Below are 16,555 nucleotides of genomic sequence, written 5' to 3'. Positions count from 1 at the left end.
AATTTGAAGTACAGCTAGCCAAAAAGTAATAGCAAAAAATTTTTTAAGTACATCAAAAGCAGGAAGCCTGCTAAACAACCAGTGGGGACCACTGGACGATAGAGATGCTAAAGGAGCACTCAAGGACAGTAAGGCCATTGCGGAGAAACTATATGAATTTTTTGCATCAGTCTTCATGGTTGAGGATGAGAGGGATATTCCCAAACCTGAGCATTCTTTTTAGGTGACAAATCTGAGGAACTGTCCCAGATTGAAGTGTCATTAGAGGAGGTTTTGGAACAAATTGATAAACTAAACAGTAATAACTCACCAGGACCAGATGGTATTCACCCAAGACTTCTAAAGGAACTCAAATGTGAAATTGAAGGACTACTAACTGTAGTCTGTAACCTATCATTTAAATCAGCTTCTGTACCAAGTGACTGGAGGATAGCTAATGGGATGCCAATTTTTAAAAAGGGCTCAAGAGGTGACCCAGGCTATTATAGGCTGGTAAGCCTGACTTCAGTACCAGACAAACTGGTTGAAACTATAGTAAAGAACAAAATTGTCAAACACATAGATGAACATAAATTGTTGGGGAATAGTCAACATGGTTTTTGTAAAGGGAAATCATGCCCCACCAATCTACTAGAATTCTTTGAGGGGGGTCAACAAGCATATGGAAAAGGGGGATCCAGTGGATATAGTGTATTTAGACTTTCTGAAAGCCTTTGATGAGGTCCCTCACCAAAGGCTCTTAAGCAAAGTATGGGATAAGAGGGAAGGTTCTCTCGTGTATTGGTAACTGATTAAAACAAAGGGTAGAAATAAATGGTCAGTTTACAGAATGGAAAGACGTAAATAGTGGTGTCCCCCAGGGGTCTGTTCTGGGCCCAGTCCTATTTAACATTCATAAATGATCTGAAGAAAGGGGTAAACAGTGAGGTGGCAAAATTTGCAGATGATACAAAACTACTCAAGATAGTTAAGACCCAGGCAGACTGAGAAGAGCTACAAAACGATCTCTCAAAACTGGGTGACTGGGCAACTAAATGGCAGATGAAATTCAATGTTGATAAATGCAAAGTAATGCACATTGGAAAACATAATCCTAACTATACATATAAAATGATGGGGTCTAAATTAGCTGTTACCGCTCAAGAAAGAGATCTTGGAGTCATTGTGGATAGTTCTCTGAAAACATCCACTCAATGTGCAGCGGCAGTCAAAAAAGCCAGCAGAATGTTGGGACTCATTAAAGAAAGGGATTGATAATAAGACAGAAAATATCATATTGCCTTTATATAAATCCATGGTACATCCACAACTTGAATACTGCGTGGAAATGTGGTCGCCCCATCTCAAAAAAGATATATTGGACTTGGAAAAGGTTCAGAAAAGGGAAACAAAAATGATTAGGGGTATGGAACAGCTGCCGTATGAGGAGAGATTAATAAAACTGGGACTTTTCAGCTTGGAAAAGAGACGACTAAGGAGGGGCTAGCGGGGGGGATATCATAGAGGCCTATAAAATCATGACTTGTGTGGAGAAAGTAAAGTATTATTTACTCCTTCTCATAACACAAGAACAAGGGGCCACCAAATGAAATTAATAGGCAGCAGGTTTAAAACAAATAAAAGGAAGTATTTATTCACACAATGCACAGTCAACCTGTAGAACTCCTTGACAGAGGATTTTGTGAAGGCCAAGACTATAACAGGGTTCAAAAAAGCACTAGATAAATTAATGGAGGATAGGTCCATGAATGGCTATTAGCCAGGATGGGCAGGGACGGTGTCCCTAGCCTCTGTTTGCCAGAAGCTAGGAATGGGGGACAGGGGATGGATCACTTGATGATTACTTGTTCTGTTCATTCCCTCAAGGGTACCTGGCATTGGCCACTGTTGAAAGACAGGATACTGGGCTAGGTGGACCTTTGGTCTGACCCAGCATGGACCTTCTTACGTTTTTATACTTCGCTTACAGCTTTTTTGTTTGTAATTAAATGAGTGAGTGTCACTAAAATTAATTTTACAGTGACAAGGGGAGCCTGTTGACCCATGAACCTATCAAAGAGTGCAAGCTACTTGTCACTGGATGTAGGATTGGTTCTCAGACTGTGGTAACTGTACTCTTATGTGCTGTCTAATTAACTAGTTATCTAAATAAATCCAATCAAGCTAAATGATCCTGAGGTCTCTCTACTTATTAAATCAAACCCTTGTTGGTAACACTAGGCATTCTGCTTTAGAAAACAACATTATAAAAATCAGGTCTCTAAACTAATTTAAACAGAAGAGGCACGCTTTTGAAATGGAACATTAATAGATGGGTATTTCACAGACTTGGCAAAAAGCAATTCATACTAATCAAATAGAACTTGTTCCTCTATCAAACAGAAGTGAGGGAAAACATATCTAATATAGGTATGCAATATGCCTATGACAGCAAAAGATATTTTATACATACCACCAGTTGCAGCAGCAGGTAGAAAAGATATATTGTCAAGCAAAGCCTTCAGAAGAACAGATCCAAACCCCTGCTGACTTGGGTCACATTTGCCATTACTAGCAAAAAAACAAATGCTCTATGAAAGTTCATATTTCATTCTTCTTGTAATCCCTAAGCATTATGATACCATTGCATCAAATATTCTAAGGAGTTTGTTGTAAACATTTTTCCATCGGGGAAACTAAAATTAGTTGAGAGAGGCTCTCACTTCCCTCCTAAACATATCTGAGCATATGTATTCCCAGGTGAATGGCTAGTATATTAACTTAACTTTTCTAACTCCCACCATATCAAATTATTTTGCACATTTAACTACAAGGAATAACAAAAACAAGTAAACTTTAAATAGAATTAGCCTCAGAACATGTATTACACAAACTTAAAAATAAATCACCAACCTTATGCATAGTGCTAGAAATCGTGCACATTTGTGGGCTATGCTCCGCCCTGCTTCAAAGAAGCACACACGTATTATATCAGAAAGACATTTACGTGTTTTAGAAAGTAGGCTCTCATTCCCATCCTTTGAGCTGAAAAAGAAAAAAAAAATAGTACTTTGGAGAATTATATAAGCTTTTATATTTAGGAAATTTGATATTGAAGAGTAACTACATGCAGTTAATTGAAATATCTCTTCTACCTGCCAAATCCATTTGATTGCACTCCTGCCAGCCAACACAAGGTATCTAACACAAGGCTTTGAGCATGTTCTGTGGTCAGACCATCATCTGTCTTTTTGCAAAGTGTGTTAAGAAGTTTTTCATGGAACTCTGAAAACTGTAACATGGCACAGCGTTGAACTCTAAAGAAGAAGAGATTAGTAACAAAAAAAAAGTTGAACTGTTCAAGTAAAACTGATACTTAGTGCTAAGTTTTGTTTAAAAACTAGGCAACCTATAAGCTAAGAATGGGGAAAGATTTTTCCTCAAAAAGTGAAGTCTGATTCATTTCAATGCTCTAGTTTACAGCAGTGCAACACAAATCCCTGCTAGCTACATTTGCATTTGAAGGCCAGAAAAATTTCTCACTACCAGAATATGTCTAATCATACACATTTATGGCATTCTTTAAGTGAAAACAATATTTTGATATCCCATTGCAGTTTACACAGTATGAAGATTTAAGATCCATATATGACCATTTTACATTTTTAAATCATGTTCCTGTCAATTAAATTTAGCAACAAATACCAACTTTCAGATTATGATTTGTCATAAATAATGAAGTTAAAAACCTAAACATTTAAATAAAACATGTTTACAGAGAGACTAACCTTTCCTTTGAAACAGAAGTTTTTTTAAATCTTCGAATAGTTACAGAGACCTCTTGAAGTAAGTCACACCCTCGCAGATTGTCTGATTTTCTTGAAGAATTGCTGGCTTCAATTTTATTGGATGACTTTTCCTGACAGGTCAGAAAGAAAAAGAAAAAATCATTGGTTTCAAGAGTTACAGCACTCATGATTCCTTCATTTATGCATCTTGTTCAGATGAAAGTGCTGTGTAATTTAAATTCAGAAATATTTATTACTTGTTAATGGTACCGTGTAGACATTGAGCGTATTCTAGCTTTTTTTTAAGCTAAAAACTAAGCTAAACAAGTTTCATTTGTGCCCTAAAGATCCCCAGACTCAAGGTGTGACAGACTATAAAGAGGAATAAGTTCCAAAAGTAAAAAACCCCACTTGAAAAAGCCCTGCTGGTGATCATGGAATGTTTCAGCTTGGGAACCAAAAGAAGGAGATTTCTAGCTTATTTTAACTGCTTTGCTGGGGTAAAAGTTGAGGGGTAATTTCAGGTAGTTTATTTACTGATGGCCATCCATGTAATTGGCACTAAGACTGACAATGGTCCGCCCCCACCCAAAAAATCTAAGCTAGACAACAGTTCAGACAGATGGAATACTTCAAGAACAAAATATGAGAAGCTGGTCAGATCTCAGAGCAATTTTATTATATATTATAGGTGGAGCTGATAGCCTTGCTATTATTAAATCTGCCTGAAACTTCCCATTGTTAGATACCATTGTCAACTGCTTATAACTGCCAAACTTCAACCATTTGTGTTGAAGTTTTCCATGTTAGGAGTGTGCTTCAGGGTGAGTTTTTTTGAAAAATTTAGCCAAGACTGTTCAGCTGTTTCCTGAGAATGAGATGAGGGAAGAATATGTTGGTTTTTTCCCCTATGTTTAATTTTAGCATCCTCTTCTTTGTCAAGCTCTAGTGTCTTCATGCTTTGGAGCAGGGGCTTGAAATTTGTAAAGGAATGGCCTTCTGACTCTCGCTGTCTCTGTGAAAATCCCCGCTTCTGCCAAGGGCTAAGGCAGACTTTCCCTGCAACTGCAGCTCTGGACTTGGGCTGGCTGTGCCAGGTCTGGACACTTGAACTGACAGCATGCAGATCTGTCTCTACTGTGATCTCCATGGCCTGGCAGCATGGACAATGAAGCTACCTAATTCAAACACAGAGGGAACAAGAGCCTGACCTGCAAAGGGGTAAAGGCAGAATAAGCTGGGACAAAAAGCCATGAGGAGAGGGAATGGACGCTGTGACAGGGAAAGGGGAGGAGGAAATTGGGACGGGACTGGGATTTGCAGTTAGGAGAGAAAGACTGGCTGACTGGGAACCAGGGAGAATGACTTTGACCTGCCAAATCTGGGATAAGGAGCAGAGGTTGGGGGGAGATACTGGCCAAGGAGCACATGGGAACCAGGAATGTGGGCAGGGTGGAGGAGAGACCGACAGATCAGTTAAGGAGTCATAGGGAGAGGAACTGGGACTATATGGGCAAGTAGACTGGGAAGAGAAACCCAAGAACTAGAAATTGGGGCTGGCTAGGTGAGGAGCATGGGACTATGACAAGGCATCAGGGACAGGGAAGACAGGAACAAGCTAGAGGGTATGGAACAGAAAGGGGTGATGTTTGGAGGGGAATGGGCAGAAGAGTCTGTGCCCACTATAGAACACTCCCCTCCAAAGCTTGGAATTGGCTCCAAGATTCCTGAAACTCACCAGACCTCTGCTGTCAGCAAATCTGTGAAACCCACTGGCAAAGTGTCCTACCCCTCTCTAGTGCTGATCTAAATGAAGGATGACAACCTATCAGTTACTCCATCAGTTCAAGAGGCAGAGGACTGTGTGGTGGATCTAAAGGTTCCTAGCCTGCTGATGACCCTTGTGAGTGTCAATATGGGTCAACACGATGAAATATTTTTTTCTTTTTTTTTTAATCTAGGCAAATAAGGTTGTTTTAATATAGGATTTTTGTTTAAGGTTGCAAAGTCAAGTTAGGAAAATATAGTATGTGATCATGTAACTAAAGACTATCATAATGCAGGCACAAGGGAGCTCAAAAAAGGTTGTGCAGGCAACCTAAATTCTGGTGTTTCTTATATTTTTAGTGCTTGACTTTGTAGCCTTAATAACATTCTCTTAATGTAGGATTTTTTTATATAAAAAAGTGTTGGGGTATGTATTTTTTTTTTTTTTAAACTCCACTGGATTACAGGTAGGCTTCAGCAAAGAAGGGATTTAAGGAGGTATACTGCTGGTGCACTTAGATACAGAGAGAGTTCTAAGAACAATGGGAGGCCTAGAAGACTTGAGTGAGAGAATGGATCTTTTACTGTTTAATAGTTATCATCACACCTCTTGCTAGAAAAACAAGACCCTAAACTACAGTTCTGGTAGGTATAAAACTTATATAGTTAATCAAAACTTCACTAGGATTTGTTTTAAGTCTCTTATGGTAACCGTATGAGAGACCTTTCATTTCCAAAATGGGAGTTTATACAACTGAATCTGAAGCTTTAATATACATAAAATATAGCTGCAACTATGTTAATTATTCAATACCTTGCCTGCTGCAACTTTGGCCAACAATGAAGCAAGGGAATTCCCTTTACTACTTTGAGGTTTTAGAGATGGCATCCTTACAACAGGCCGGATTCCACCATTACAAATTTCTTCTGTTCCTCTGTCGTTCACTGCTTTAACATGGATTAAAAATGAACGGTACTTGCCCCCAGCCATACCTGGAAAAAACAAAAAGAGGAAAGAGCTTCTACACCGGTACTATATCAAATTGAAGAGATTTTAATTGGATGGCTAAAATTCACAACCACCTGAGTTAAGTAAGTATGTTTTCGTAATTCAGTATAAATTCTAGGCATTAAAGAACAGGCATTTAAACATGGATTTATATGGTGTAAGTGGTCCATAATTAACGTGGTTTTATGGGGAATTAATCTGATAAATCCTAACCAAGATCGCTCGACTCAGAAGTATTGGGTATACTCTAGTAATGCACATTTTAGAGAGATAAGGTAATAAATTAATTTACCTTTAACAAGCTTTGGACTTGTTAATGTCAACATTCCAGCATGTCCTGACAGATCCAGTCCAGTAGCCAGCCATACTGGACCACATAGTATGTCTTCTTTATGATCCTCTAAAAATGGACACAACCGTAGACCTTAAAAAACACAACATGATTTAAGTAGCATGGATATGGCCTCATCAAATAAGGTTAGGTTACAAAATAAGTTATTCATTTTCATAAATTAAATGGATATATATTAAACTTCAATTTAGACTGTAAGATAGGTGAGCTGACACCTATTTAAGAAATAACTAAGCTATGTTCTAGTCAAATTATGTACTTTTAATTTTCAGAAAGTTCTCAAAAAAGTACAGTTTTCAGATATACTGTACATATAACACAGCTGATGCTCTGGAAAGAACATCAAAATTCTGCACAAGTTTATGGCCTGTAGAATGGTGAACTGATAGAGTGGTTTGAGCCACAACTATCACAAGTCCTAGTTTAAAAAAAAAAAAAAAAAAAAAAAGCTCATGTTAGATTTCATTGGCAGCAGATGAAAATGTCAATTTAAATAAGACAAAATGAGGGAGATGGGATCACTCCAATGCAAATACTTAAGAGCCCTGCACAGATACCAAATTTATATCCCTGGATATCCGAGGAGCTGCAGGGCTCTACTGGGAATGGCAGCAGCAAAAGCAGCCGCAAGTCCATCTGCCGCTTGCAGGAGCCAGCGCTCTGCACAGGCAGCTCCTCTGGCATGGCTGAACTGCTCCCAGCCCCGCCCACTGGGGTGGGCACCAGGCTCAGCAGCAGCTGTCCCTGGGCATGCTAGTCTGGAAGCATGCAAGCCACTGAGCCTGGTGCTCACCCAAGTGGGCGGGGCAGGGGTCCGTTGAGTCATGCCGGAGTTGCTGCCCATGCAGAACGCTGGCTCCTACAAGCGGCAGCCAGATGTGCGGCTGCTTTCGCTGCTGCTATTCCTGGTAGACCCTTGCAGCTACTCGGATATCCACTTTAGATCTGTGGATATCCACATCCGCGGATATAAATTTGGTATCTGCGCAGGGCTCTCAAATACTAAAACCATGTTTGAAGTTAGAGTCAGTCAACATCTGCATTGCAAATCCTCATTTTTTCTGTTGTCATATTACAAATAAACTTTGGAAAAAAAGAATGGCAACAAAAGCGGATATTAGCAATGAAACAGAAGAGCTTCAGAGAAGAATGATGCAAGCATTTTTATACAATGAAGTTGAGAGACTGTCAATTCTTAGGGAAAAACCACATATTTGTAAGCATTTGTATAGCACCTCGCACAATAGGGCACTTTGCACCTTATTGGGACGTTCAAGTGGGATCTCAGTATAAATAACAATTGCAATTACTAAGTTTTTTACACATATTACCACCACCTGAAGTGTAAAACTATTTTAAAAGAGGTAATCATAGAATAAGCATATGTAATCTGAGTTGTATTCTAATTGCTGCTTCATATAAGAGTATAGAATATTTTATTTTTACCAGTTGAGGCTGAAAATACCAGTGTCAGCCACAAGCAAGGCCATAAAAAACCCTTGATGTTTATTGAAACAATCAGATCAGAGGTGACAAGAATATTGCAATGGTACTTTCCATTCTTGTGAAATTATAAAAGTGAAACTGATGTACTTTTAAACATGAATCAGTCCTTATTACACCCAAATAATGGTTATATTAAATGCAGTCAGAGGTACATTTAAAGTATAAAGGACCAATTCATAACTAACTTAAAAAAAAAAAAAAATCCTGTGTCACTTACCAACAATGTCCCAAAACTGATGCTTCAAAATCTTGACTGTAAAGTAGGGGCTTCCTCCCACTAACCCACCTTGCTGTCTGAGCTTACCTACTCTGTCTCAAACAAAACAGCAACTGGTGCTGTTCCAGCTCACTAACTCACAGCTTCTAGAGGCCTGCAGGCAGTAGCATACTAGCACAGATGGAATATCTCAGATGAGTTCTCAGAGGATCAAGAATTCTGTGTTGCCTAAAGCCACAGAAGACAATGTCTCAGATTGAGAAGCATCCCCAGTTAGATTCACTCATATTCCCTACATTTCCCCCCCACCCCATCTTCCTTGGCAAAGTGAGGAAATGAGACAAGAGTTAAGGAGGAGAGCACACCAGGCTTCCAATAAATGGCAGTGGGAGAAGAAAGTGAGGCAGCTGATGATATGGGTTGAGGGATTGGCAATAACAATTAGCATATTTGTAAACAAATGAGTGGGGATAGGAAGGAAAAATGAGGCAGGAGTATGTAGAGAACACAAAAAAGGCAAGGAAAGCACAGAAAGTTAGAAGCTGAAAACAGGCGGAAGACAGCAAGAAATAAGTAATGAATGAGAGGTGATTGAAAAATTGAAGCAGGACATCAGAATTAACACAGAAAATAGAATGATGGGCTGGGAGAAATAGCAAGGAGACAAGTACAGAGGTAAATATTTTCTCCCATCCTGATTTAATAAACAAACCTCAATTTTCAAAAGGACAGGACAGCAGGTAAAGGGAATGAGGGGTGGGTAGATGGATAAGGAGAGAATAGGACAAACTTCAGAATCTTTTTCTCTCCTTCCATGTACTGAAATTCTAATCTGCCCACCTCTGTGCGTGCCTCCTCCCCACCACCGACACCCTCCTCTCCAAAACTTTTCCCTTATCTCAAACACACCTTGCAATAGTATCCTGGTTTTCTCTTTGAAAACCTGGTCACCACATGAAGCAAAGAAAGAAGGAAAGTAAGACTTAGCTTGAAGGAATAAGTGACAGAAGTTTGTTTTTTTTGACACTTATTCAGTCCCAACACTTACTTCTAGGCACTAGTCACCCCTACACAGATCTAATTTGATATCCTTCCAGACACTTTCTCTCGCAAGTTTTGGGGGGAAAGCTGCTGTAATGAGCTAGATGAGGAAAGGATTGAGTGAGTTTGATAAGGCTGTAAAGTTAGTGTGACTAGCTAGGAATTTTTAACTGGCTATTTTAAGTTTTGAAGGCATTGATGCTAAAACTAAGGAAAATAAGATATACAATGAAAAAAAGTCACTTTCCTTGAAAACTAACTCAAGCAACACTTAAAACCATGTTGCAGTGGAAGACATGACAGATCAGCTTGACAGCTGCTAAAATGATCTATAGCATAATTTCTAAATTAAAATAAAATCTTGATTTAACAATACCAAAATCAAAGTCGCCACCAGTTAATTTTTGCTTTCAACAGAGAAGTATAGTCTCCACTGAAAGGAGCAACTGCCAAATGTACTGAATAGGGTTGACCAGCATAAACGTAAAGGATGTGCTTTTTTTTTTAATTTTAATTACTTGAAAATATTTACATAGACGTTCCAATGTGATCTCTGAAGATTTTTCATATAATAGTTTCCGGAGGGAAATAACCATATTAAACTCACATTGTGATTCCTCTACATCCATGTTCTGCATTTCTTCATTCAATTCAACCAGTGTTGGTTTTCCATTTCTTTCCATTTCAATACTATGAGCTGGAGATAAAGGAAAGGTGATCTGTCTATCTACTGCTGCTTCTGGAAAACAAAAAAATATTAGCAAGATTTGGTAAACATTGTGTAGTGTTAATGAAAACCAGAAACATTAACTTCTATAGCAGATTTATGATTTAAGTTTTTGCTCAAAATTCACTGAAATCATCATCTCTACTAAAAAATCCTAAAGCTGCTGACAAACTCCCCTTAGTACTAAAATTAGAACAGAACACATGATTTATTAAATGAAGTTAGTCTTCGTCCTCAATTTGTTTGTGAGCAGTTTATCAGTCTGAGTTTTATTTTTGACAAATAATTTCTACCAATAATACATTGCTCTCAAGCAATTATTTATGTTTGATATTGAAATTCAGAGCTGTGTTTGTTAGTTTGATTGGACATATAGGTATGTTTCTGTTCCCTGACTAAGTATAACTCTTAACAAATGGTTTCCATTGCAGATATTCCATTTCATAAAGTCACATTTTTATTGCTGCAAATATTCTGTACCATGAGCTTTTCACCAGTAAAAAAAACAAAAAAACAAATTCATAGAACACTAACACAAAAGAGTAACAACTGAATCTAATTCAATTTTTTATTTAAATAAACCTTATTGTAACATTGAGTTATTTGCCCGGCTCTAGTTAAACCCTATTTAGCTCTCCAGTTTTACTATTTGTATAATGAATTAAAAAAAAAAAAAAAAAAACCCACCACAGAAGACAGCCCACAAGTAATAAGACCTAAACTTGCTGGGAGAAATGAGGGTGAATTATAAGGCCAAAGAGTAGCTTCATTTTCAGACAGACCAGCAAATAGTGGGGTATTTTCCCCATCTCTGGATGAGGTCACCAAGAGTGCTTCAGTATCTTATGACTAATACTTCATATCAAGTCTTAAAGAACACAGGTCAAACGTGGGAGCATTTGTTTCCCTCTGTCCTGTGTCCACAGGTAAGCTGTATGTTGAAATTCTTAGTCATATTGTACTCTTAGAGAATATACTTTCCCCACTGAGAGACTGCTACTCTGGAATACTGTTCCCTTGGATACAAACCAGCTTTTCGGTGGTATTCTTAAAAAAAAAAAAAAAAAAAAAAAAAAGACTCAGCAGTACTCCTTTATACCATTATTTAAAGCTATGGCATAAGGAGTGGAAGTTCTCTGAGAATGGCTCTGAATTTGTTTTTTCTTTTCTCTTAAATTCACAGTCATGCAACCTTTATTTCAATGGAATTCTAGTTGCTAGATTTTTTTTTTTCCTCATAAGGCACTCAGATGCCCTATAGTCATGGACACCTGCAAACTGAATTTCTAATTATGACCTGGAAGAATTACCTCTCTCTTTTTTTTTTTAATCCTTTGACTTAGAAAAGAAAATTTGATGTAGACCTCAGAAGCACTGTCATTTATGTCTGACACTGCAACTTTCTTTTAATGCAGGGGTCTGCAACATTTGGCACGTGGCTCGCCAGGGTAAGCACCCTGGCGGGCCGGGCCAGTTTGTTTACCTGCTGACGCAGCAGGTTCGGTCGATCGCGGCCCCCACTGGCCGCCGTTCGCCGTCCCGGGCCAATGGGGGCGGCGGGAAGCCACAGCCAGCACATCCCTCGCCCGCGCTGCTTCCTGCCGCCCCCATTGGCCCGGGACGGCGAACCGCGGTGAGTGGGGGCCGCGATCGGCCGAACCTGCCATGTCAGCAGGTAAATAAACTGGCCTGGCCCACCAGGGTGCTTACCCTGGCGAGCCGCGTGCCAAACGTTGCCGACCCCTGTTTTAATGCATCATCAGATTCTAGTAGTAGGACAACATGTAGGTTCAGCTCAACTGTTGCTTTAGCTATATTTCTTTCTTCTTTATATAACATTGAGGTTTTAAAATCTGTGCTTATCTTTGACTATTTTAATGTTTTTCTTATTTTTGCTCCCCAATGTTTAATAAATGTTCATTTGTGCAAAGAAAGTTAAAATGCAAGATATTACTAAGTAAATGTAAAATTGAGATATCTACAAATCTTTAATTCATCTCTAATTAAATCAGTAAAAATACCACACCTAAGAAGTAACAAGTCTGAGAAAAGAAGATCTACTTCCTTACCATTGACTTTTCCTAAGCCTGGAGCTTTATTTTTCAGTAAAGTCACTTGAATCTGTGGAATGTTTGTTATGTTTGAGTTCAAAACAAATTTGAAATCCACGTGTCCAACCATACAGGCTTTTGGCAAAACCAGTTCAAAGACATGTTCATCCCAGCTGTTGCTGTTGGGGAAAAAATATTAGGTATTTTATAACACCGTGTCTACAAGCTCAGTACAACCAAACAAGCAGCAGCATCCAGTTTATTTTCTGCATATACTTCTTCTCTAGCATAGTGAGAAAAGATGAAGTTTTACATTAGTCAGTCTAAGCTTCCTTCATATTCCCTCAATATCAGCATGAATCTCTGAAGCAAAATCAAGTATATTAAACTGCAGTTAACCATGTCCAGTTTATACAGAAAACATTGAAAGCCAACTGATAAGATACTGAACCAATGTGTTTGGAAATCATTTGGCTGAATCAATGTGTTTGGCGAAAAAGCACAGAACCTCCTACTACCTGCATTACAATACTGCCTCTATAATACTTAACATTTCTTTTGAGGCTTAAGTCAGTATTTAAACAATGAAAATACTTTCTTAAACATCAATGGTCTTCCAATGGTTAAACTGTACCAAAGCATGATAGAATCTGGTTGGCAATCTCTGAAGTTGGCCTTCTTCACTGATGGTGTCAAACATTGTCACTTTTCAACAGTATCATGGCCACCTGCAGGAGGCTCAAAATACTAATTTCAATTCAAAATTTTGAAATACATTTGACAATTTATACAGGATGAGAAGTGCTTCTTACCAGGTGCACACTCAGAAGCCTGCGCTGAGCAAAATGGGTGCAGCTTTCTTTTAATGAGTCATTTTTCCTTTTGAAGCCAACTTTGTTTTATACTGAAAGTGTAAACTTGAGACAATAAGTACCCCTCAATTATCAAAGTTTCATAACTTGACACACTAAGGTTTACAAAAGTAGATCAAATTGAAGAAAAAGCAATTAACATAAAATTAATCATGCTTCCAAGTGTTACATTACACACATTTTCAAAAGTAAGAGGTTGTCACTTACCTGTAACTGGAGGTTCTTCAAGAAGAGTGGTCCCTATCTGTATTCCACTGAAGGGTTATGCACATGCTCCATGTGCCCGGAGCCAGAGCTTTTAAAAGTATTAGTGTCCGTTGGTGTGCATGTGCCCTGCTACTGCCTTATGGTTTTGACTGAGGCAATAAAGGGCAGGGCAGACCAACTGCACCCTCAATTCCTTCTCCACAAATCTACCAGATCCGCAGCAGAGGGGAAAGGAGGGTGAGACTGGAATACAGATAGGGACCACACATCTTGAAGAGCCTCCAGTTACAGGTAAGTAACCTCCTCCTCTTCTTTGAATGATGGTCCCTATTGTATTCCACCGAGGGTGATTAATGAGCAGCACCTACTGAAGAAGAGGGTACAAGAAAGATGATGGCACCATGGAACAGAGGACCACTGCACTGAACGAGGCATCCATCGCAGAGTCATGCACCAGTGCGTAATAGGAAGAGAAGGTGTGTATCGAACTCCACATGGCTGACTTGCATATGCCCGTAACAAGCACGTTGTGAAGCGCAGTCATAGTTGATGCTTGCACTGTTGTGGCATGGGCCCATATCCCGCTGGGTGGAGACAGCCCTGATAACCGATAAAGCGTAATGCACCCAAAAACCCACTTCGAAACTGAGTGGAGATGGCCTGCGCCTTAATTTTTTCCCACTATGGCAACCAATAGCCTCAGAGGCTTCCGGAACAGCCTCTTCCTCTGCAGATAAAAGGCTAAGACACTGAGGGAGTGAAGACGTCATTCCTCCTCTTAAGCGTGCGGCTTCGGAAAGAAGGCAGATAAATGTATGGGATGTGTAGCAAGGCGCGCAGACTCTCCAGCGTGGAGCCTCCTGCTGATCATCTGTGAATTAACTCCATTCCAGCACTTGGAGCGCCCCCTGCTGGCCAGTGTCTTGCCTGCCTCAGGCCCATGTCCCTCCCAGACCCCAGTGCCCCTTACCTTGGGGTTCTGCCCACAGCAGTACCCCCACACTCTGGGTATCCCCCCCAGGGGGGACCCACAACCCTCTGTGCCCATCTTGCCTTAGTGGCTACTGCTAGTCATCATCTAGCCCCCTTTCTCTGGGGCAGACTGCAGTCTGTAATGGCCACTCATCACTGGCAAGGGGGTTGGACCAGCTGCCTTGGCCCAGCTGTCTCCCTACAGCCCCAGTACCCCCTTTGGCCTTTAGCAAGGCCTCAGCCTGTGTACTCACCAGGCCAGAGCTCCCCAGCTCTGCCTGCCCTTCCCCCAGCACTGTTCTGCTTCAGGTACCCCGTGCTCCCAGGCAGCTAAGCCCTTCCCACTGCAAGGCTGGAGTGAGACTCTGTCTCCTGGCCCACAGCCCTTTTATCAGGGCCAGCTGTGGCTTCATTGAGCCAGCAACACCTGGAGCCAGCCACACCTGGGGCCAACTACCTCACCAGCCTCTCTCAGCTGCTCTTAAATCCCTTTTTTAATTGGGTCCCAGCCACAACCCTCTCCAAGGGCTGCTTTTAATCCCTGTTCTCCTGGAGTGGGGCAGCCGCCCCACTACAGGATGGTTGAGGTGAAAGCAGGAAACCACTTTCAGAAGAAATCTAGGATGCAAATGCAGGGAAACTTTGTCCTTCTGGAACATGGAGAAAGGGTGCTTTGCCAGTTCATGAGACTCGGGGGAAGATTTGTGCCTCCCCGGAGTCAACAGCGCACGGTTCATGGACAGAACTGAAAGCTGCCTCTGAACCAATGATTCACAGGACTTTGGCAGAACCGGTGCAGAAGGGGCATGCCGCTCAGGAGCTGGGGCCAAAAGATCCAGCATGCACTGCAACATTTTGTCATGCTTGTGTGCTTTGGAACACACCATATCTCCGTGGCTGGAACTTGTGGCCAATGCAGTGTCTTTCTTGGTCCTTGAGGAAGACTTGCTGCCATGCTTATGCACATACTTCAGGGGTGGGCAAACTTTTTGGCCCGAGGGCCACCTCTGGGTATGGAAATTGTAAGGTGGACCATGAATGCTCACGAAGTTGGGGGTTGGGGTGCGGGAGGAGGTGAGGGCTCCAGCTGGGGATGCAGGCTCTGGGGCTGGGCCACAAACGAGGAGTTCAGGGTGTGGGAGGGGTTTCTGGGCTGGGGCAGGGGATGAGGGGTTGGGGGTGCAGGAGGGTCTTCGGGCTGGGACCAAGGAGTTTGGCGGGTGGGAGAGGGATCAGGGCTGGGGCAGGGGGTTGGAGTGCAGGAGGGGGTCGGGGTGCAGGCTCCGGGCAGCGCTTACCTCAAGCAGCTCCCAGAAGCAGTGGCATGTCCCCCCTCCAGCTCCTACGTGGTGGCACGGCCTGTCCACAGGCACCGCCCCTGCAGCTCCCATTGGCCACAGTTCCCAGACAATGGGAGCTACGGGGGCAGTGCTTGGGGCGGGGGCAGCATGCAGAGCCCCTTGGTTGCCCCTACACATAGGAGCCAGAGCGGGGACATGCCACTGCTTCTGGGAGCCACGCAGAGCGGGGCAAGCCCCCAACCCCACTCCCCAGCTGGAGCTCAAGGGCCGAATTAAAAACATCTGGAGGGCCGAATGCGGCCCCCGGGCCATATTTTGCCCACCTGACATACTTCCTTGTCTCACAGCTAGGCCCCGGCACAGGGTCCATAGCACTGGTACTGGCGGAACCAGACTTGAGCTCCATGGCAAGAGGTGCACTCTTGGATGACTCAGGGCGATGTACGGGGGCGGGGAGTGTTCCCCAGGCTGGATCCAACTGTGGCCTCATGGCGACTTCCATGAGGTGTTTAAGGCTGAGAGCCCAGCCTTACCGGATACAAGCAGGGAAGGAGAGGCAGATACTGCACCTGGACACAACATGGGCTTCCCCCAAGCAGTACGGACTGCACTGGTACTTGTCACTGATTGAAAACAAGAGAGGGCATGGCTTCAAGATCTTGAACCCCAGCATCTTTGGCATAATCCAGTACCCAGGCATGGGTACAAGGGGGAGAGAAGGATGGTTGGCAAGAAAACTGCCAGAGCGGCACCCAAGAGTCCTTAA

The 16,555-nt window shown here is 41.8% G+C and overlaps 1 protein-coding gene across 1 annotated transcript in view; it reads right to left on the bottom strand.

Annotated features, from left to right (window-relative positions):
• BIRC6 (baculoviral IAP repeat containing 6) overlaps positions 1-16,555 on the bottom strand; it is a 332,211-nt gene that overhangs the window by 250,028 nt on the left and 65,628 nt on the right. Inside the window, exons 13-20 of the mRNA XM_065402120.1 lie at positions 12,456-12,616; positions 10,267-10,398; positions 6,836-6,967; positions 6,349-6,527; positions 3,768-3,898; positions 3,135-3,296; positions 2,893-3,024; positions 2,453-2,550 (exon numbers count right to left, since the gene is read on the bottom strand). Coding sequence (XP_065258192.1) covers positions 2,453-2,550; positions 2,893-3,024; positions 3,135-3,296; positions 3,768-3,898; positions 6,349-6,527; positions 6,836-6,967; positions 10,267-10,398; positions 12,456-12,616 — 1,127 coding nt within the window. The remainder of the gene's footprint in view (positions 1-2,452; positions 2,551-2,892; positions 3,025-3,134; positions 3,297-3,767; positions 3,899-6,348; positions 6,528-6,835; positions 6,968-10,266; positions 10,399-12,455; positions 12,617-16,555) is intronic.

This window comes from Emys orbicularis, chromosome 3 (assembly GCF_028017835.1).
Source record: "Emys orbicularis isolate rEmyOrb1 chromosome 3, rEmyOrb1.hap1, whole genome shotgun sequence".
In the NCBI taxonomy this organism is placed as follows: Eukaryota; Metazoa; Chordata; order Testudines; family Emydidae; genus Emys; species Emys orbicularis.
The sequence above is the reverse complement of the archived record's forward strand: the minus strand, read 5'-3'. Positions and strand labels throughout refer to the sequence as shown.